Source organism: Silurus meridionalis, chromosome 20 (assembly GCF_014805685.1).
Source record: "Silurus meridionalis isolate SWU-2019-XX chromosome 20, ASM1480568v1, whole genome shotgun sequence".
In the NCBI taxonomy this organism is placed as follows: domain Eukaryota; kingdom Metazoa; phylum Chordata; class Actinopteri; order Siluriformes; family Siluridae; genus Silurus; species Silurus meridionalis.
In genome coordinates, this window is record NC_060903.1 from 11,409,814 (window position 1) to 11,433,548 (window position 23,735).

The 23,735-nt window shown below is 37.1% G+C and overlaps 1 protein-coding gene across 2 annotated transcripts; it reads left to right on the forward strand.

The window, feature by feature from the left end:
* On the forward strand, positions 1–23,456 carry tmem71 (transmembrane protein 71). 2 transcript variants are annotated; one of them, XM_046877074.1, is made up of 10 exons: positions 1–351; positions 4,386–4,436; positions 4,541–4,589; positions 17,190–17,399; positions 17,959–18,134; positions 18,225–18,392; positions 19,826–19,895; positions 20,036–20,094; positions 20,361–20,407; positions 20,558–23,456. In XM_046877074.1, the coding sequence occupies exons 2-10, from the start codon at positions 4,406–4,408 to the stop codon at positions 20,579–20,581; spliced, it is 834 nt and encodes a 277-aa protein (XP_046733030.1). In that variant the 5' UTR covers positions 1–351; positions 4,386–4,405; the 3' UTR covers positions 20,582–23,456. The 2 variants fall into 2 exon arrangements, with proteins under 2 accessions (XP_046733030.1, XP_046733031.1); XM_046877075.1 differs by lacking the exons at positions 1–351; positions 4,386–4,436; positions 4,541–4,589 and adding an exon at positions 9,502–9,533.
* The last annotated feature ends 279 nt before the right edge of the window (positions 23,457–23,735 follow it).

The following is a 23,735-nucleotide window of genomic DNA, read 5'->3' on the forward strand; positions in this document are numbered from 1 at the left end:
TATATGGGCGGGACTTAAGTGAACAAAAAATGTGAGTCAATACATGGGAGTCAACTAAAAAGATTTATTCAAAAACAACCGATCCGTTGGATACAATGTGGAGGCTGGACTAATGCAGGCGATTATCACCGCGCTTCCAGTTGTTCCCCCGCCTACAAGTTCTCCGTCCGGACCGCTGAAAATACTTTGGGGTCTGGACAACCCCTGCCCTCTTCCTTTTTGCTGATGTAATGTTAAGCCAGACTTTGTTTTAAAATACAACAGTGCTGGATCTATTGGCGGAATTTAAAGTATCCTCTAGTTGTTCTCGTATTTGTCGGTGGGAATTGCAGCGTCTCTCTAATTTCACTGGTAAGATGGACTTGACAAATATTGTTTTATTGTCTCATCTCGTGTATGTATGTAGGCTTTTGTAGAGATTGTAGACATGCAAATCAGCCAAGTTTTGTTTTATTATCGTATTATAAAGTTTATATTACTACAAGTACTACAAAATAGTGTTATAAGATACTGTAAATGAACGATGCTCGCTTTAATTCCAGGATACAATGCGATCTCCACATTTCTGCTGATTAGCATTTCCTACTACAGAGCAAATTCTAAATGTCATATAACTGTCACAATAACTTTCTGACAGCATTCAAATAATCATATCGCAAAAGGACAAAGAAGCATCAAAATCCTGTGTACAATAACATTAATTTTGCTTGAATGTTGAAATCGTGATTAAAGCATTTGCACATTAAATTAGTTTTATTTGTTGCTTTACTACGCGTGTTTTTTTCAGGCAGTCCAAATAGAACTGACAGATGTACACACACACACACACACACACACACACACACACACACACACACACACACACACAGGAGCGGATGTAAATAGTGAAACAATATTGGTTGAACTCTTTAGAATCAAACCCCTGAAGCCAATGAGCTTGTCTCCAGGAAGTGCAGAAAAAAACAGGAAGTGGTCTATTCTCCTCCCATTTTGCCAGCATCATCTCCAGTGTTGTCAAGCCAATTTCACTCCTCCCATTTCCTGCTTCTTTGCGCTTTCTCTCAAGCCCCCACATGACCCCCTTTTCACTCTCTTTCAGCCAGCCTTTTATTCCTGTTTTTTTTTCTCTTCTTTATTTTCTTTTTTTTAAGATGTAAAATGCTCACCGACTTCATTCGGTGTTGAGGCCAATGATGCTGCGGTGTGGCTGATTGCTCACTCCAAACAAACCTATGAGAATTTTTAACACTATCTAATAATGTAATGTAGAATTAGTTAGACAGTATACTTCATAGTACACATACTGTTACTGTACATATATTGATTAATTTTATCAAGTTCCAGAAGTAATTAGTGGTTGGTCCAGTTACATTACTTATCAGTTGATGTTGATGTCTGACAACTTTCTTACATACCTGCTCTACATCCTTTTCCAAAACAATGGTAATACTATGAAGTTTCTATTCTTTTCTTCTCTTCTCTGAAAAAAAGGCTTTCTGTCAGATTTTGGAATGTTGTTGGCACTTCTGCTCATTCAGCCAGCATTAGTGAGCTATTAAAGCCATTTTTAAACAATTTTCTACTTTCATCTGTTTGTCATCCATTTTATGAAGGCTGACATATGGTTTGTGTGTGATGATCAAGTGTCCATATACGTTTGGCCACATAGCATATGTTTCTAGTAGCCTGCCAAGCAACTGTATCATAATGGTTTTTATTTATATGCATAAAAGTGATGTCTAGTTCCAAGGAGAGAGGAAAAAGAAAGTTTTATAATTTATTACGTTTGGTCCTTCTATTTAGACTGGGTGACAGTTTACCATTTATCAAAACTAGGTTATAAGAGGTTAATGTTTTAGTAACTTTAATGCAACAACTTTTATAGTTAGCTCTGAACATCTGAAATTAATTAGATATTCTTCTGTCTACAACCCCATTTTCCATAAAAGTTAAATTGGAAAAACAGAATGCAATGATTTGCAAATCTCATAAACCCATATTTTATTAATGATAGAACATAAAAAAAAAAACATCAAATGTATAAATTAGGGAAATGTGCTATTTTGAGGAAGGAATCTGGTCATTTTTAATTTGATTGCTGCAACATGTCAAAAAAAGTAGGGACGGGAACAGAAGGCTGAAAAGGTCAGTAACAGGACTTTAAATAGAAAATGTAGATCTTAGAAAGGTAGCGTTTGTCAAAAGTGAAGATGGGCAGAGGCTCACCAGTCTGCAAACAAATTAATCTACAATGTTCCTCAACATAAATTTGAAATACTGATTATCTCATCTATAGTGCATCTCATCATGAAAAGATTCTGAGAGTCTGGAGAAATCTCTGTGTGCAAGGGATAAGGGCAAAAATAATTTCCTAGTTTTTGTCTGCGATGCTCAGGCCCTCAAACAGCACTGCATTAAAAACGGGCATGATTCTGTAATGGAAATCACTATCTGTGCTCAGAGTTTGCCCTGACATCCACAAATGCAGGTTAAAGCTTTACTATATAAAAAACAACTATATTTTAAAATGATCTAGATATGCTACCATTTTCTCTTGGCAAAAGCTCATTTAAAATGGGCAAACTGAATTTTAAATTCTTTTTGGAAACCATTAATGCCACATTCTCTGGACTAAAGAGGAGACAGACTATCTTTCATGTTATCGCTGCTCAGTTTAAAAGCCTGCATCTCTGATGGTTTAGGGGTGCATTAGTGCCTGTAGACTATAATGGGCAGCTTTTACATCTGATAAAAAGCATTATCAATGCTGAAAGGTTGATCAATGGTTATCAATGCTGATAGGTTTTAGAGCAGCATATGCTTCACTCCAGATATTTTTTAGGCAATGCCTTGCATATTTAGGCAAATTAATGTAGGAATACAGATTGCTATTAAAAGAGGGAGTGTTAGACAATCTTGGTACAAACTTGGTAAACTTGGCCCTATCCCATCTTTTTGCGGGCATCAATTTGAACATGAACTTATTTTTTCCTAATTTCCATTCAATTTCCTCCGTTTAAACATTTGTTATGTTCTCTATAATCTATTGTAAATCAAATAAAAATTTCTGAGATTTGCAAATCATAGCATTCTGTTTCTATTTACAATTCACTCATGGTCTCAAATAAATGGGGTTGTAAACTGTAAAGACACCTAGCCATAAAATTTGCCTGTGCTTTTTTAACATCCTATTCCACATTTAGTCCCAATTTGCTGTTATACTAACCTCCAGTGTTAATCTGGTAACTGACATTAGTAATGTTGGGTGCTGATGTAGGGTGGAACTGCCAAATTCTCGCTTTGACTTAGCATTTTCTCATCGGTTATGCCGATTCTTTTATGTCGAGGAACCCTAATATCTCGAGCACAAGTGGGGGCAAGTGGGGGCAAATTTGCCACTTAACGTTGGTTATCTCGATCCGCATGACCAATCGCCGGCTTTTGCCACGTCACCATCTCACTACCGTATTTTCGCGTATCTAATGTCTTATAGAAAGTTTTACATAACCCTTACCCAGGGTGCATCTTATATACGCGAAAATACGGTAGTGAGAAAGCATTGTGCAGCCGAAGAAAAACTTGCGGAATTGGCGGAAAAATTAAGCCTTTACAGATGCTACAGGTGTAGGATACTTTTCAGAGCTGTGTGTCAGAGTGAAATGACTCGAGAATTTAATGTTGACACTGGTTAGCTTTTTGTAAAAACGAACTACACCCCGCATGTTTTGTGTGATTTTGTGAGCGATCTTTGTGTTTGCAATGTTGGAGAATATAATAAAGGTTTGTTTTGAGAATGGACGGTGGTTTGTATTGTATACTGGTAAATCTCTGCTGTTAGTTGGTGCACTTATGCCTTTTGTTGTTATTAAACCAGTATGTACATTTTTATAGCATGCCTTCATCAAACAAATCGCGGCTACGCTGTTGTGTAGAAAAACCTCCAAAAACACATGCATGCACATTCTCATTTATTAACGCACATCATGTACATAAAGAAATTTCAAGCACGTTAATATATCGCCGCCATATTGGTTTTCGTTTATCTCAATCATTGGTTATCTCGACGCTTTTTGGCGACCCCCTAGGCCGGCGACATAACCGAGTTCCACTGTAATCCTTAACTGCATCCAGCTGCAGTTCTCACTGCCACTGTAAATTAAGCCTACCTTTTCTGCTTAAAGAGCAATATTTGTATAAAAAGCGATAGTGTTTAGGAAAAATGCACTTCATTGTAGCAAAGGAAAGTGTCTCATAATGTCAGAACAGAAACTTGTAGCTCTTTAATGTATTTCATCCTGTGACATTTGCATGTTTTTGTGTGTAGAATGTTATTATGACTAGAGTTTAATGTGAAGGTTAGATAAACTTGCATGTGTGTTTTGCAGGCTGTACTGCTATAGGAGCCATGGATTTATTTTTCAGAGGAACCATAACAAGTTAGTATTATAATCCTCTCTCTCTCTCTCTCTCTCTCTCTCTCTCTCTCTCTCTCTTATACATAGTGTCACTGTTGCTTTATTTGTTTCTTTGTTTGTTGTAGGTTCACCTATAAAAACCAAGAAAACACAGGAACATCAGCTATCCTACAGGTACAAACCAGATACTATCTATTTCAAGCAATGAATGAAACAAAATTGGAAGCGGTTAAAGTTTCTTTCTCAGTCCCATGCGTATGTTAAATATCATAAATATCTGATTATACATATAAATATATACGATATAAATGTGTGCGATATAAATGTCTGCTTTATCCCTTCAACATTCAAACACACATTGTTTAAACATTAGAGGAAAAAATCTTCACAAAATCTTTTACGTGTGCATACAATCTGGTGCTGATCTAGGAAGAGGATGTGTAAAGAAAGGCCATTATCATCACCTCTAACTACTTTGAATGTCTAGAACTCTTTGGATGTATGGCTATAATAAGGTCATAAGGGCTATCTTCAGTACCCGCATTAATTCACTGTCAGATTAACAATGTAATTTAAAACATGGAAACCCTTTCTGATACCACATTTTATTAACAATATAACATGGGAAATATATCAAATGTTTAAAGTGATGTTACATACAATTCTAAGGAATAAATAATGTACATTTTAATTTGATGGCTGCAACAGGTCTCAAAAACGTTGGGACAGGGCGAAGGTTACCATTATGTAGCATCTCTTCTTTTATTTTTAACAAACAACCAGTGTCTGTTTAGTTGAGGAGATGAGTTGGTAGAGTTTTTGAGAGGTTGTTGTCCTATTTGTGTCTGATACAGAATTTTACACGATAAACAGTCCTGGGAGTCCTTTTGCTTTTTTTTTTATCGTTTTACAATGCACCAACCTTTTAAATTGGTGCAAGGTCTGAACTCCAGGCATGCCAGTGTAGCACCTGTACGCCTACTATATGTCCATGCCATTGTAATAGATAAAGTATGAGGTTTATGTTTGTCTTGCCAAAATATCCAAGACCTTCTCTAAAAAAGACATTATCTGGATGGATGTTGCTCTAAACCCTGTATATACCTTATAGCATTTGTAGTGCTTTTTCTAGAGCCAATAAGACTGCAAGGGAAGCTCGGCTTCCCTTATAATGTCACAAAATTAATGGTCAAATATGTACTATTGTATTAACATTTTATTGACTAAAAATGCGTTAGAAAACGTTCATCTCAAAGACGAGTTCGTTCAGAATCAGTTACATATAGCAGGTCGGCTGACTCGATTTCCTTCTCATACATTCCCGCAGCGTCACAGTGCATTTCCCTATTGAAGCCCAGCGTCCATTGACTTCAATGGGGCTGCTTTGAACGGTTTTTTTCAGCGCTTCGAAACTAGACGGTCATTGGATAAACGCTGCGATTATGTCCCGCCCACGGACGCTCAGCGTCTCTGGGGTGAATGGGAGTGGGCTGGCCCGGACTCCGAGCTTCTGCGTGATGATTGGAGGGTCTGTCGAAAGACTGCATCTCCTTTTGACTGACAGCGATTCTGTACTATAAGGAATCACTGAAGCTATTCGCGCTCAGTCCCATCGCGGATTTCTCAAGTTCAGTCGAAATAAAAACTGCTGCAACCTATTTCTTTGATATTTGCTTGGCGAAATTGCTTGATTTTCATCATACATTTCACACAATTATACACCACATTCCTTGTTTCAGTTTTACAGAGTTTAATATTTTTTTAGATCGTTCATTCATTCATTCATTCCTTCATTCATGGCCATCACTTTGATTCAGGAAGACTGAGGTCAGAACTTCAAGTCCTGTATTCAGATCAGGACTTGCAGGGTAACAGGGGAAAGCTGTGTGATTACTTGGTGTTCCTTAAAGACATGGAGTTGGACAGTGCAATGCCTCAGCTTTACAAACTGTTCTCATTAGTGGCAACAATTGGAGCTACATCTGCAGGTGTAGAAAGGAGCTTCTCCTGTTTAAAGCGACTCAAGTCCTACACCCGAAACACAATGGGCCAAGGCCGTTTAAGCAGCCTAGCTCTGCTGGCCATTGAGAGGACACTGGTCAAGTCACTTGAAAAGACTCCTAGTTGGTACGACAGGGTCACAGACCATTTTCTTGAAAAGGAACGTAGGGCAGAATTTACTTTTAAATAAATAGACAATTTTATGATGTAGGCCGAAAATTAGCTTCCCCTCTCTGACAGACCAGTAGCCGCCACTGAACCGCACCCACTGAATTGTACAAAGATTTTTATTTTGAACATAAATACGCCGCACCTGTCTATAAGCCGCAGGTGCCTACATTGAAACTAATGAACTTCACACAGGATTTAACGAACTAAGTTTCACGGCTTGTATCTAAACAGTAGCCTACCAAGAAAGTCATTGTTCACTGTCTTCCTCCTTCCTTTCACAACAATTTCTTTTTATCAAGTTTATCAAGTTAGTAAACAAGTTTATCTTTTGGCAGCGTCATGCATTTAAAAATCACCATCGGTGAAGCTTTTCTTCCTATGCTGTGCAGCTCAGAACACAGGTGAAGTGCGTTTTTTCATGCCCGGTTGTTTTCAGCGTGACAAATGATTCGCATTTCCTGTAGACCAGGGGTGGCCAACTCGTGGCTCTCGAGCTCTTTGGCTGGTTTCATGCAGCTCTTACATTCATATCGAAGTTTGCGTTTGTGTTTTTTTTAAATGTGCAAACACAAACTTTGATATGCAAATTGTTTACTTAAATTTTAAGTAAACAATTTGCCCCAAGTTCGCTTTCAAAATGGCAGGAAAAAATGCACAGCAAAACGAAAATATGAAGATAAACACAGGACGTTTTTAACAGAGTGGGAGAGTTTATATTTTTTTGTTAAACGTAATGACAAGTCATTCTGCCTTATGTCAGGCGTGATTAGCGCATTTCAAAGTTTCAAATCTTTGAAAAAGTTTCAAATCAATTTCAAAGCTCACTCCATGCTAACATCGACCAGGAATTTCCAAAAGGGACTGAACTTCACAAGCACAAGCTGGTCACTTTGAAAATTCAGGCAGAAATGCAGATACAGTTTTAACTGGTTTGGAACATTACACAAGCTAAAAAGCCATACAATGAAGGGGAGTTCATTAAAAAATGCCTGAGTGCGTTGTTGAAATCTTGTCTTCTGAAAACGACAAACTAAACCGCATGGTATCAGACGTCTAACTGTCCCGCCACACTGTTGAACACAGAATATGGGACATTAAAACAGCTACTGAATCACAGTTGCACTCTGACCTGGAATGCCAGAAGTCCCACTAAGCAACATGCATAGTAAAAGAAAAGCGCTAATTGTAAATTATTATAATTCTGTTTGTGGACTTGGTTGAACTGAGTGTTTGTGTGTGTGAGACACACAATGTTCATTGTTGAAAATGACTGGCCTGTGGTCTTAGTACTGTAGGAGTACTTTCTGTCATTATCATGTTGGTGTGTGACATTTATAATACTTCTGGCTGATCAGAGGTGTGTGTGTGTGTGTGTGTGTGTGTGTGTGTGTGTGTGTGTGTGTGTGTGAGAGGAAGGGATGGGTGATGTTCACTTCATTGTTTAAGCCGTTGGGTTCAAAGCGTGGGGAAAAAGTTGCGGCTTATAGTCCGGAAAATACAGTACTGCAATAAGTAAAAAAGCGTCATTGCACTCTTAATAAGCCCGGATAAATTGGGAGCATTAGGAAGGGCATCCGGCATAAAACATCACGAAAGAGAAATTCATACCGGATCGGTCGAGGCCCGGTTACCAACAACCGCCACAGGTATCGTTACCCAACAGGGTACCAGTGGAAATTGGGCTACTGTTGGCCAAAGGAGGAGAAGGAGAGGAGAAAGACATCTACAGAGACAACAGGAAAAGGAGAAGTGTAGGAGAGGTTTGGGTTGTTACTTTAAATGTTGGTACTATGACTGGTAAAGGAAGAGGGGAATGATCTGATATGATGGAGAGGAGAAAGGTAGATATGTTGTGTATTCAGGAGACCAAGTGGAAAGGAAGTAAGGCCAGAAACATTGGAGGTGGGTTTAAACTACTATTTGATTGTGTGGATGGAAAGAGAAATGGTGTAGGGGTGATTTTGAAGGAAGAGTACAGTAAGAGTGTAGTGGAGGTGAAGAGAGTTTCGGATCGGGTGATGAACGTGAAGCTGAAAGTTTAAGGGGTGATGATAAATGTAATTAGTGCTTATGCTCCACAAGTGGGTTGTGAGATGGAGGAGAAGGAAAGATTCTGGAGTGAATTAGATGAAGTGGTAGAAGGTATACCTAGGAATGAAAGATTGTTGATTGGGGCAGACTTGAATGGGCATGTAGGTGAAGGGAACAGAGGTGATGAGGAGGTGATAGGTAGGTATGGCCTTAAATAGAGGAATGTGGAAGGGCAGATGGTGGTAGATTTTGCTAAAAGGATGGTAATGGCAGTGGTGAACACTTATTTTAAGAAGAAGGAAGATCATAGGCGCACACAGGTGGACTATGTTCTATGTAGGAGATGCAACCTGAAGGAGACTGGAGACTGTAAGGTGTTGGTGGGGGACAGTGTAGCTAGACAACATCAGATGGTGGTCTGTAGGATGGTTTTGGAGGTAAAGAAAAAGAGGAGGAGCAGGAGAACTGAAAGAAAAATAAGATGGTGGAAACTGAAGGAGGAAGACTATAGTGTGAGATTCAGGGAAGAGGTCAGGCAGGAGCTCGGTGGTGGTGAAGAGGTGCTGAATGATTGGACAACTACTACAGAAGTGATAAGGAAGGCAGCTAGAAAGGTGCTTGGTGTGACATCTGAAAATAGAAAGAAAGACAGAGACATGGTGGTGTAATGAGGAAGTGCAGGACAGCATAAGGAGAAAGAGGTTGGCAAAACAGGATTGGGATCAACAGAGTGATGAAAAAAGTAGGCAGGAGAACAAGGAGATGCAGCAGCAGGTGAAGAGGGATGTGGCGAAAGCCTAGGAAAAGGCATATGAGGAGCTGTATGAGAAGTTGGACACTAAGGAAGGAGAAAAGGATTTGTACCAATTGGCCAGGCAGAGGGACCGAGCTGGAAAGGATGTGCTGCAAGCAGAGGTGGCAAAAGTACACACATCCTTTACTTAAGTAGAAGTACAGATACTCATGTTTTAAAATACTCGGGTAAAAGTTGAAGTACTGATTAAACTTTTTTATTCAAGTGAAAGTAAAGAAGTCTTGGCTCTGACATGTACTTAAGTAAAAAGTAGTTTGTGTCGCCATTATGAGGGAAAAACCCACAAAACGCCACCTAGAGGGTAAATTGTGTAAAACATGGCGGATTTGGTGTTTGATTTGAGACTTGGCGCATAAATAAAACAAAAGTTTACTGATTAAAAATATTTTTATCTGGAGTTTAATAATTTATTTTATATCTAAGTAAAGAAAGGATGTCGTGGATAAATGTATTTTTTTCCGAAGGTTTTAATTTCGCCTCTTTTATATTTAGTTATTTATTTATGTATTTAAATTTTTTATAAAATGGTAAAACAGAAATGCGCTGAATTGATAGCGTTAATAACATTTAGTGCCGTTTACAATAATTTTAATTTTGACAGCCAAATATATATATATATATATATATATATATATATATATATATATATATATATATACAGTACAGACCAAAAGTTTGGACACACCTTCTCATTCAAAGAGTTTTCTTTATTTTCATGACTATGAAAATTGTAGAGTCACACTGAAGGCATCAAAACTATGAATTAACACATGTGGAATTATATACATAACAAAAAAGTGTGAAACAACTGAAAATATGTCATATTGTAGGTTCTTCAAAGTAGCCACCTTTTGCTTAGATTACTGTTTTGCACACTCTTGGCATTCTCTTGATGCCTACTTTGAAGAACCTACAATATGACATATTTTCAGTTCACTTTTTTGTTATGTATATAATTCCACATGTGTTAATTTATAGTTTTGATGCCTTCAGTGTGAATCTACAATTTTCATAGTCATGAAAATAAAATAAACTCTTTGAATGAGAAGGTGTGTCCAAACTTTTGGTCTGTACTGTATATATATATATATATATATATATATATATATATATATATATATATATATATATATATATATATATATTTACAGTGGAACCCGGTTATCTCGCCCTCGGTTACCTCGACAACCCTATTAAGTCGACGTTTTTAAAGTGTAACCAAATTCTCGCTTTTTCTAAGCATTTTTTATCGGTTATGTCGCCGAACCCTGATATCTCGAGCACAAGGGGGAAAAAATTTGGTTATCTCGGGGCAGCCGCAGAAGAACTCGCGGAAGTGGCGGAAAAATCAAGCTTTACAGCTGCTACAGGTGTTGTATTGTATACTGGTGAATCTCTGCTGTTAGTTAGTAAACATATGCCTTTTGTTGTTAAATGTTATGCGATGAACGGGAGGCGAAAGCCGGGCTTGGTAGGAACGTGGGATGAGCAGCAAAAGCATAGAATGAACACCGGCAGGATCGGGGGGGAATCCACAGTGCGCTTTGGGAAGAAAAGAGCAGCCGTTGAGAGAGTGCCGGTGGGAAGGCACGTACCGAGATACACATGAGCGATAACAATGACCGCTGTGAACCAACATATACCAACAATAACGGACAGTGAGAGTGTGGAAGTTTAAATAGGAGCTGGTGATGATGATAAAAACGAGCACCATATGTGCGCGATTGAAGCCGCGGGAGCTTCAGAGAAAGCGGACGAGAAAGCACCTGACACGCTGAAGGGGGCCGAAGGGGGCGTGGCAGGTGGATTCCTGACAGATAAACATGTACTGTATGTATTTTTATAGCATGCCTTCATCAAACAAATCGCGGCAACGCTGTTGTGTAAAAAAACCCCTCCAAAAACACGTGCATGCGCATTCTCATTTATTAACGCACATCATGTACATAAAGAAATTTCAAGCACGTTAATATATTGCCGCCATATTGATTTTCGTTTATCTCGATCATCGGTTACCTCGATGCTTTTTGGCGACCCCCTAGGACATCGACATAACCGGGTTCCACTGTATATATATATATATATATATATATATATATATATATATATATATATATATATATATATATATATATATATTAATACAAAACAAATTAAAAATGTTACCAAATGAATGTATCCAGGCTGAAGATCCACATATAGAACACAAGCAGAGAAAAGATGATGATGATCATGAATGTGTCTGTTCTCGGTCATGTTTACATCACTGACTCCCTCTGTCTCATCCACATTAACCCCAAACTTCTTACTGCCTTCTGCCTGCTGATTCTTATCTTCGTAAAGAGTGAGAGTCAGGACTTTATATACCAGCAGATTGAAAAAGACGCGCAGTAACAGGAAATCGGTTGTTCGGCTAAAATCGGCGCGCAGTGAAAATAAATATTTTATATTTCACCAAATCAATGGATTAAAACTAAAGTAACGAGCCAGTTTTGAAAATGTAAGAAGTAAAAAGTACAGATATTTGTGTAAAAATGTAATGAGTAAAAGTAAAACATTGTCTGAAAAATAAATAGTGGAGTAAAGTACTGATACCAGAAAAATCTACTTAAGTACAGTAACGAAGTATTTGTACCCCGTTACTTCCCACCTCTGGCTGCAAGTTAGAGCAATAAAGGATGGAGATAAAAATGTATTGACTGGTGAGGAGAGTGTGTTGAGAAGATGGAGGTAGTATTTTGAGCAGCTGATGAACAAGGAAAATGAGAGAGAGAGAAGGTTGGATGATGTGGAGTTGGTGAAGCAGGAAGTGGATAGAATTAGTAAGGAGGAAGTGAGAGCAGTGATTAAGAGGATTAAGAGTGGAAAGTCAGCCAGATGACATACCGGTAGAAGCATAAAGAGAGAGATGGCAGTGGAGTTTTTAACTAGGTTGTTCAACAAGATTCTGGAAGGTGAGAGGACGCCTGAGGAATGGAGAAGGAGTGTGCTGAGTTGATCAGTCACACCATGAAGTTGTAGGAAAGAGTAGTAGAAGCCAGGTTGAGAGAAGAGGTGACCATCTGTGAGCAAAAGTATTGTTTTATCCCAAGAAAGAGCACCACAGATGCAATATTTGCTTTATGGAGAATGTTGATGGAGAAGTATAGAGAAGGTCAGAAGTAGTTGCATTGTGTGTTTGTGGATTTAGAGAAAGCGTACGACAAGGTGCTAAGAGAGGAGTTGTGGTATTGTATGAGGAAGTCAGGTGGGTCAGAGAAGTATGTGAAGGTGGTGCAGGACATGTATAAGGACAGTGTGACAGCAGTGAAGTGTGCAATGGGAACGACAGATTGGTTCAAGGTGGAGGTTGGACTGCATCAAGGATCGGCTCTGAGCCCTTTCCTGTTTGCAGTGGTGATGGACAGGTTGAAGGACGAGGTCAGACAGGAGTCTCTGTGGACTATGATGTTTGCCAATTATATTGTTATTTGTGGTGAGAGTTGGGAGCAGGTTGAGAAAAGCCTGGAGAGGTGGAGGTACGTGCTGGAGAGAAGGGAAATGAAAGTCAGTAGAAGTAAGATAGAGTACATGGGTGAGAATAAGAGGGAGGGCAGTGGAGTGGTGCGGTTACAGGGAGAAGAGGTGGATAAGGTGGAGGAGTTCAGGTACCTGGATTCAACAGTGCAAAGTAATGGCAAGTGTGTTAGAGAAGTAAAGAAAAGAGTGCAAGCAGGGTGGAGTGGGTGGAGAAGAGTGGCAGGAGTGATTTGTGATAACAGGGGTATCTGCAAGAGTGAAAGGGAAAGTTTATAGGACTGTGGTGAGACCTGCGATGTTGTATGGATTAGAGACAGTGGCATTGAGTAAAAGACAGGAAGTGGAGCTGGAGGTAGCAGAGCTGAAGATGCTGAGGTTTTCGTTGGGAGTGACGACGCTGAAAGAAGAAGAAGAAGAAGAAGTTTCCTCACTGCAAAGCGAAAACTGCCTTTTTAAACTTTATGGCCAAAACGGAAAGAAAAATATGCGCTTTTAAACAATAACGCATTGATGTGGACATGGCCTTTTTTGCATGATTGAGTTTTAACCTGCATTTCTGGATGACACAGTGAAGTGTGTTCACAGGTACTGACTTTTGGAGGTGTTTCTGAGCCCATGCATTGATTTCCACAGACAGGATGGTTGAAAAAAAGAAACAGTGGAGAGGAATTAGCAAAGCTTCTGTTAATAATTTTAACAAGCACACAATGATGTGCATTTGATCAGATGTACTGGAGCACAAGGAATGATACGAAGTGATACGAATCAGAAAGGTGCAAGACTAATTTTGTAACATGTCAACACAACAGCAGCACAAGGCTGCATGCACAGACACAGGGAGCACCAACCTTCGTAAGTCAGCGTGCCAAAAGACATTGTCCTGTGTATATCTGGAGCTGTGCAATAGGTGCTATTCTGACCACAGCAGATCAAGCACGTTTCGCAGAAACATTACAATAGTACAATCTGGAGGTACAGTATTATCTCAGATACAGATAATATATTTCTTAGCGTAGCAATATTTCTAAGGTAAAAGAAGGCTGTTTTTGTAATATGGGTGATATGACTGTTAAAGTAGCTGTCTAAATAACACCCAGGTCTTTCATTGTTGAAATAGTTACAGTGCATCCTTCTAAATGCAAGTTGATTTGCTGAAGCTTCAGTGTACAGTTTTTTGGATCAATAAGCCATATCTCTGTCTTATCAGAATTTAATAATAGAAAGTTATGTGTCATTTAATCTTTTCTATGCTATGATGGGGCCGGAAACCGGACTGAAAGTATTCAAAGATAATATTTCCTTTAAGAAGGAGCATAACTGGGCAGACACAATCTTTTATAATAATTATTATGTGCTAATTGTTATAATTATAAAATGTTAATTAATTAAATGATTAATAATTTTAAAAATGTATAATTATTATAATAATTTCAGTGCTTTAGTTGGAATGGGATCTAACAGACATTATTGGATTAGCTGTGGTGATCAGATCATATACGTAGCTCTTACTGTCTTATGCTTGTAAAGCATTGTAATTGTAATTGTGGAACTTTAGGTGGGCCTGGATCAAAAAATGCTGTCAGAGGTTGAACCCCACAATTTTGTTTCTTCTACTTTACATTTTACTTTTAGTAAAGAAATTCATACAGTCCTCACTGCTAAAATAGTGGAATACTCTTTTCAGATCTAGGGTTGCATTGTACCATGTATTTTTTCGTACAATTTTTAATCGGATGGTGGCAACGGTGTCTACTGTGCTAGGTGAATATAGTACATATGCTGTTAGCCACTTCATCTAGATCATTATCATAAAGCACTTTTGTACGTCGCTCTGGATAAGGGCATCTGCTAAATGCCACAAATATAAATGTAAATGTAAATCATTAACATTACGGGTATTGTAAGAAATTGTGACAGATCAGGCAGGTAACTTGTGAATCTGTTTTTAGTGGTTGGAACAATAGTAATAGAATGAAAGAAATCGATGTAATTCTTGGGCGGTTTATATACGGTGGCCAGAGCGAGAGATAACAGGGGATTTCTATGTATGTTCTGAAAGTGCAACATTAAGAACTAGCACTTGAAATTATTTAAACCTGAATCCCAATCTCTGACTAACAGTAAGAAGAAAACAAAAATAATTACCGCACCACCTCCATGACCAGTCTGACAGGGCTCATGCTTATATCCTGATGGGGTAGACTCATTAACACCAATGTAATCATTTGGTTAAAACCAGGTTTAGGTAAGTCAGAATGCATCACGATTACTATCTGTGATCATTTACAATGGGTGCTTTGGGTGCTTTTCAATCAAATCAATCAAATCAAATTTTATTTGTCACATACACATACATACAGAGTACAACATGCAGTGAAATGCTTTAGAAGCCCAAACTTTAAAACTTGTATGTGTGTGCTCATTTTTTTGTTTTAAGTGCACTAAGATTATTTCTAGATCTTGTAATGAGTTTGTTCCTTGATCTCTCTGTTTGATTTGTCAACCCCATACACCCCTCACACACACTCTTCACTTTTTCGTTCCATCAGGGAAGCGGTTGGGAAGCAATTGGCCTCACATCCAGACTGTGCAACAATTTTTTCCCCTCAAGCCATCAGGCTCCTCAACACACAGAACTGAACTGTAGAAAACTAACACACTCTAACTTAACTGTGTGTTACCAAACAGTTCAACCTGAACTCAACTCACTTAATACTTATTTGAATTCATACACATCCATATCTTCAACACCACCCAGATTATATTATAATCATATTATACTGATTACATGCTGTTTGCACACGTCTTAATCGCTGCTCTCGCTGTTTTTGCACAGCACTGTGCTTATATACACTAATAGGTACACTCTTGTGTACAGATCTCTTTTGCACATTGTACTGTATAACATATACAGTAGGTTTAGTAGTAAAAAAAGAAGAGGAAAGCCATCAGTTTAGAGCAGAAAAGGCTGTCACAGTCATAACACCATCTTCAACGTCGATATTTTTGACTTACGATGGGGTATAATGTAGAGGAATACCTGTATATGGTTGAATTGGCAATAAATGCTTCTTGACTTGACTTGACTTGACCTGCCTTGATGATGATGTCATGTATGTAGATAATGAGATATTCTAAGTCTTTCCAAGTGTACCTCTCTAAGATAGCCTTTTTATACTTAATCATGTTACTTACCTGTGACCAATTAACCTAATTAGTTTCAAATGTTCCTCTAGCTTTTTCTTTTTAGTAACATTTTCTTTTTTAGCCTTTTGCTGCTCCAACTTTTTTGATATCTGTTACAGCTATTAAATTAATTTTTTTCTATGTTCTATGTTCCTATGTTGTGAACAAAACATGGATTTATAAAACTTGGCGTCCCTGAAGACATCATGATTGGACGGAAAAAACTTCTCATTGTATGTACTGTATGTCAGCCTGACGTCAATTTATCATACCCAGGCTAATGAACAAGTAGAAAGTGCCAACCCAAAAATATGGTGATTCCTATGCACATTCTGCACTTAAGAATACTGGGTAGAATTATTTCCATGTGCACAACTCCCTCTGGCACTTAGCCAAGTTAACCCATTCTCAAGTGTGTACTTGGATACCAGGAATTCCAGTTCCCATGGAATGCCAACCCAACAGACTTATCTGCAGTGGACAAATGGTTCAGGCGGAGTGAGCAGATATGAATACAAGTCAGCACCAAACACCCAGCACAATTATGCAAAGACTTCACAGATTGTTGTAGAAGTTAGACTAGTCATGAACAGTATTGTATGACTCTCACACTAACTTGTCATTGCAAACGATACTCTATGTTTATTGTTATTAAGCAATGCATTTATTTATAGTTTTTGATTTTGATCGCATTTTTGTTGTTCCGTTTTTGCTCATTATCTAACCCTTTTTATGCTGATGATAAATTGCCTGACCTTTTGGATCTTGGTGCAAGCCTGACAAAAAAAAAGCTTTCAGTTACCTGCATCAGTGCCTATATCTACCAGTGCCATTATTTCTTTCTGACATGCACTGAAAGTTGTGGGCATTATGTAGACAGATATTGGATTGAATTATACTTTCTAATTAATCTTTTAATGTAAATCATGTTATTTGTAAAAGAGGTACAATGTATTAATGATTTTGAAGCATCTTGTTATTGATTAAACATGTTATTAGTATATCTCTATGTCTGTGTGTGAGCTTTTGTTTGTCTTTTTTCTCTTCCTCAGTTTTGACACATCCTTCCTAACTGATGCTTCTTTTGAGTGTTTCTCCACCAATCCGGAAAAAGGCTTAGTGCATGTGTGCCGTCGTAGTCCACGCTTACTTGCAAATGGCTACTATGTACTGACAGAAGACAGTGTTGTTACAGACGACCAGGGTAATCTGACCCTCACTGCAACAGAGACCAACATTTCCTACAAAGAAAATCTTGCTCGGTCAGTAACAATGAGAAACTGTATGTGAGTGAATGCAGATAAAGAAGAAAACAGAGGGCAGAAGAGAGACTGTAAACCTTATAATTCACTATTACTTCAAAGTTTAAACTTTTTCCGTATTCTTATCTAAATTACCTTTAAATTAAGGTTAAGGTTAGGTTTAGGGGCCTTGCTCAAGGGCCGAGCAAAGATGGATTGCAGAAGAAAATAGGCCATCATCAGCATATGTATGTGTGTGTGTGTGTGTGTGTGTGTGTGTGTGTGTGTGTGTGTGTGTGTGTGTGTTTCTATTTATTGACATTTTGTCAGCTGTGAAGCTTCAGGTAGTGGGTAAAAAGTTATTTATGTTGCAGCACTTCAGTGAAATTAACTCCAAATCAGTCAGTGCTGTGTGTGCTAATTGGTGAAACATTTAGGAACCTAATGTGAAGCAAAATTACTTTGTACAAAAATGACAGCTTTAACTAATTAATGCCTCGTATAATAAAAAACATTTTTGAATCAGGCACACTTTCACATGTAAAATATAGAACACTGATTGTAATGTTTGCATGTTTAGAATTTTTCGTCGGAGACGCAAAGCGAAAAGATCTTTTGCCACCCTCTTGACTGACGTCAGCCAGTCCTTGCTCAGTGGAAGTATTTTTGGTCGAGATAAGTTCTCTACTGAACTATCATCATGTTTGGATGTTAGCATTGAGAATGAACAAGACACCTCTGTTTGTTTCAAATATGGTGAGGTCTTTATTTAGTTTTGAAAATATTTTTATTGCAGAGTGGTTGTATGCTGTATTTGTATTCTGTACCTGTGTATATTTGTTGCAGATGGAAGAGAAATTCTGCCTTTAAAAGACGAGGAAAGATTTTCACCAGAGGTGGAGTCTCTCTCTCAAGATTGTTCTGCTCCTGATTTGCCTTCTACCTCACTGAATAGTCTGACTGATGTCCCAATACAATCTAAATGTTACTGTTCATGCACCAAGCCACCATCAGGTGAGAGGAAAATGTGCTAGTAAACAGTACAGAATATGCATGAATACTATCAAACATATTTACATGTTAAAGATTTAACTTTTTTACTACTACTACTTCTACTACTACTACTACTAGTAATAATAATAAAAGCATAGCCATAAATGTAGGGATTCTGAAGTGATTTGCTGTTGTACCTATGATGTGTATGTTTTGACCATGGATAATAGAAGAATTTTATATATGGATTGTATATGGATAATGGCTGTAGAAAAAAAATAATATATAAACAATTGAGTAGCAGGGTGTCAAGATGATGTGAGCCTAATCTGGTGAAGATAATATTTGGAGGAGGAATAGCAATAATGGTAGCTGTAGATGTAACCATTTTAGCATGTTTTTCTGTATCAGTATTGGGTGCTGGCAAAAACATATTTGCAAAGTTTATAGTCTTGAAGACATCCATCAAGTTTTGATTTGAATATCAAAATTCTTTGAACTCATCTAAACCCAAAAAAATAGAATTAAGGTGTTTTTCAACCTTTTTTGGTAACATACTTATTCTAATATTAATCTAGGATTTAAGATTATTATATGATATAAAACATCATATGTTTCTACTGATACAAATTAGCATGGCATTTAATTAAATTAAATTTAACATATTCAAGATACAATACTGGCATATTTTTGTCCAGTTCCTTTCTTAATGTTTTTATAAATTCTTGTGTAAGGGCCCAAAATAGACTCTAGACCAGACATGGGCAAACTACGGCCCGCGGGCCACACACGGGTTTGGGTTTATTAATCCGGCTCGCCGAACGTGACCAAATTCTATTAAAATAGGTACTGGTAAACATTGTTCAATTTACCTCTACCCTGTAATGCCCACGGTTCCCCTAAAGATGTCGCACTTCAGCTCCATTGACGTTGTTCGCGTAATCTGATACTCTTTAAAAACTGCGACAGTTTCTGACAAACATCTCGGATCTATCCTGAGAATTGCCACAACAAAACTTACTCCAGACTTTGATGAACTGGCAAAATAAGGAGTTCAACAACACTGTTCCTACTGAAACTAAACTTGAGTTTTTCTGCTGTGTTTATTGTTGCACTGGCAAAAAAAAAGCTACACAAATTGTTGATCTTCTGGCACTTGATAAAACTGAATTTGCCAAATCTCTAATGTAATATATACATATATATACATACATATATATACATATGTATGTATATAAACATATATGTATATGTATGACCCGGCCCCTCTGTCAAATTTTAGAACCCATTGTGGCCCGTGAGTCAAAAAGTTTGCCCATCCCTGCTCTAGATTTACATCCAGTGAACCCATGAGAACCTATGGGCTCCAGTCAATACAGGCCTTCCTTGAGGATAATGTTATTAATTTGTAAAGGCTTTTAATATTATATTAATCATTTATAATTTATTTCTAGATGCTGTGTTTAGGAAAGTCATCCTTGTCTTCCTCATAACACTGTGTCTCTGTGCGAATATATTCTCCAGGTAAGATCAGGAAAGAAGGAATGTGTAAGAGAGAAATTGAACAACTTTCTGAATAACAACAGGCATATTTCTTTCTTGTCACTAAAAGTGTTTCTGACACAATAACAATGTAACAATGCAATTACTTTATACCCTAATAGGTATGTGTGTGGGGGAATTGCTGTGGCAATGGCTTTCCTTTTCCTGATATCATCAACATGTAAGTTCACATACCCAAACTTTTCAGCTGACACAAGTGGTTGACTATTTGTAGGATTTATATAAAGTTGTGTAAAGAGCACATGAACAGATACAATTTTGAAATCGATCAAAACAGGGACAGGGCTTTTTTTTTTATAGCCTCCTAATTGTTAAAGAGATGCATTTTTGAAATATAATGTGTGTGTGTGTGTGTGTGTGTGTGTGTGTGTGTGTGTGTGTGTGTGTGTGTGTGTGTGTGTGTGTGTGTGTTGGTTTTTGTGTCAGGTGACTATAAGTCTAGAACAGCATACAGAAGATCGACAAAAACTGAGGTAGGTTTTTATAAAAATGACCTTTGTATATGGAAACCATTCATAGACCTAGGCTTTTGTTTGATTTTAAGTTCAATATGAATAACATTATAAATGGTGGTGAAACACCCTTTCCAGAAGTGCTCACAAAGACTTTGTGCCTTTTTTTAGGATATCACATCAAGACATGAATGATGAAACACAAATGGACACTCGTATATACACAATCACCTTAGTGAACTATTGAATCCATATCCTAAGTAACTCAAGTACATGCAAATGTGCATAACGACACCCAAATATCTCGCTTTTTCTAATGTCTGTAATCATTTGTTTTTGTGTTCTGCCTAATATTCAAATGATTTTAGGGTTGGGCTCTTAAACAAGCTCATCACTGTTCAATAACATATTTATACATCTAATAACAGTTCCCACTGTACACACCAAATAACAATTTTAGTTTTAATTAGTAAACCTTCAGTTCTAGAAGAGCATCTAAAACTCAAAACTATTTAATGGAATATGGAAAATAAAATATTATGATATAATGTGGAAAAGAATATTATGATATTTATAATCTATTTTAATGATTATCTCAGTATGGACAGTTAGTAGGGAGCACTCTCTCTGTTTATAATGCAGTGTTGTTTTACTATGTGTTAATAATGATGATATTATTATTATTATTATTATTATTATTATTATTATTAATAATAATAACAACAATAATATATGTGATTATTAGTGGCTCTGAGACATAGCAATAGTAATAGTTAATCTGCGCCTAAAATGGCTTATAAGAAAAGTGTCATAAATGTTTAAATGAATTGCAGTTTTCTTTAGCTCAGAATGGTACTGTACTGAAAATGTAGTACTGCTCATTAGTAATTATATTATAAGATTGAAATAAATATTTAAAATTGTCTATAAGAATTTTGGAAAGTGGCACAAATGTTTTGTGCAATGTTTTAATTGGCCACCATACAGTCCAGACATAAACTCTATTGGGAATCTTTGAGATGTGTTGGAGAAGACTTTAGACAGTGGTCTGACTCTCCTGTCGTCAATACAAGATCTTGGTAAAAAAAATGTATGTAGTTCTGGATGAAATAAATGTGTGACATAGCATTATCTTATATAAAATGGTGCCACAGCAAATGTGTGCTGTAATGAAAGCAAAAGGCTTTCAAGAAATATCTGTGAGACCTTTGGCCAGGCACAAGTAAATCTTTAGATTAATGACCATACATAATTATTTTTAGTCAATATTAAAGAGCAGTAAAAAAAATCTAGATTCTGTAGGCTAAAGTGGCAAATATTTAGTGTGACCTCCCCTCAGTCTTGAACATTAGAAGGAACCTGGATCTTGTAAGCCTAAATGTAATGGAACCCTAATTAATGTCATTGTTAACACCTGTATTTGTCTACTCTTTCTTGTTAAAAAGTTTTCTATGTGTAAGACATACTTGAACAGTACATACACACGTAAGAGTTTTATTCACTGGAAGCTGATCAACCTTTAATTACATCATTTCATGATTCCACAAAGTTTACCTAATTTGACAGACATAAAATCATAATTTTGCATAAGCAAGAAAAAAAAAATCAGCAAACAAAATGAAATCAGCAAACAAACTTCAAACTCAAGATGGTATTCAAGCACCTAACAGGAAACTGAAGAATCGGGAGGACAAAAAATGTCAAGGACAAAAAATGAAAAAAAAAAGCCAATGAGACGTTTTTCTTATAGTTCCTTATAGTTATAGTTTCTTTGAGAGACTGGAGGAAGTTCAGCAAGGACTGGCTCAGTATCTGACAGTGTTGATAGGTATGCCAAGTTGACCCTTCTACAGTCCAAAGAAGCTTGATCAGCAGTGGTCTTTGTGGAAGGGTAGCAGCCAAGAAACCACTTAGACAGAGTGACAATTTCAAAATTTACATTTTTGAGTCCAATTGTCAACAATATGTTAGAAAAAGAGTGAGAGAGAGAGAGAGAGAGAGAGAGAGAGAGAGAGATGGAAGAATAAATGCTTGCAGCCGTCAATGAAACATGGTGGAGGTTCTGTCAAAATTTGTTGCAGCATTTCTTCTATTGGTCTTGGCAACATTGTCTGAATTGATGGGATCATGAAGGCTGAGAATTACAGACTGGTTTTAACTCATCATTGGGAATAGTTTTATTTTTTACCATGATCCTGAGCACATTAATGCAGTAAATTATATTTAGAGGGAAAAACAGCTAAAAAACAGTCATGGACCCGGCCTCCACAGCATCCAGAAATAAATATTAGTTATATAATATTTAGTATTGGATCACTTGGACAGAGAAATAAATAAAAGAAAACCTAAATCTGAAGAAGACCTCTGGAAAGTGCTGAAAGAAGACTGGTACCAGAAGTATTGTTAAAACATCTTGACAGTCTCCCCAAAAGAGCTCAAGAAATTACTCGTGCAGAGGGAGGTCACGGTAAATACTGCCTTGTTTTTTTTTTTGTGTACAAAGTTCCTGTATTTTCTGTTTGTATCTTGTAAGAGACCAGAAAAAATGTGGATGGTCAATTAAAACTTTGCTACAACAACACAGCTGATGTGGGATATATATATATATTTCATTAATTAAATTAATTAAACATTAACTTTAATTAAGTGCCTTTCGTGTTGCATAATCCTGTACTTGAAATCATGCTGCTGTAATTTCCATAGGCTCAGTGCATTGCTGTAATTTTAATGAGTCCCAAACCAGAGCAGTGCTATTAGAGATATGTTTATAGTTTGTCCTGCACTTTCCTTTACAGGGTAAAGTAATACAGTCACTAGCTCTACATGTACTGTCTGTTATTGTTTAATTTAAATAACAAAACTATATAAATGAGTCATTGATAAATCTTTTTGACCCTGTTCAGATTAGTTAAGACGTTGTGTTTAGGTATGGCTCAGTACTTTGAATGTGATTGAGATCAAAGATAAGCTATCTATATTCTGATTAATCAGATGCTTCATCTTTTTAAAGTAAGCACTTAGGCCACACAAATATTGTGATGTTATTAAACAACATTTATTTTGTGGCTCACATCTGTGTCCTTGACTGAAAATTTTTCTAGATTTATAAGTGATTATCAGTACTTCATCACTGAGCTTAAGCAGGTTTTCAAGGCACCGCTTTACCCCTGATTTATCCAATTACTTATATATTAATTTATCAACATTTTCCAAGATATGATTATCAAGAAATGTGTCACCTGATGGTTGTTCTTTTCTAAATATTATTAGGAACTATGATATAATGCTTTGCATATATCCAATCACCCAAAACTCTATTTGGAGGTGATACAAATGCAAAAGTGTCCTA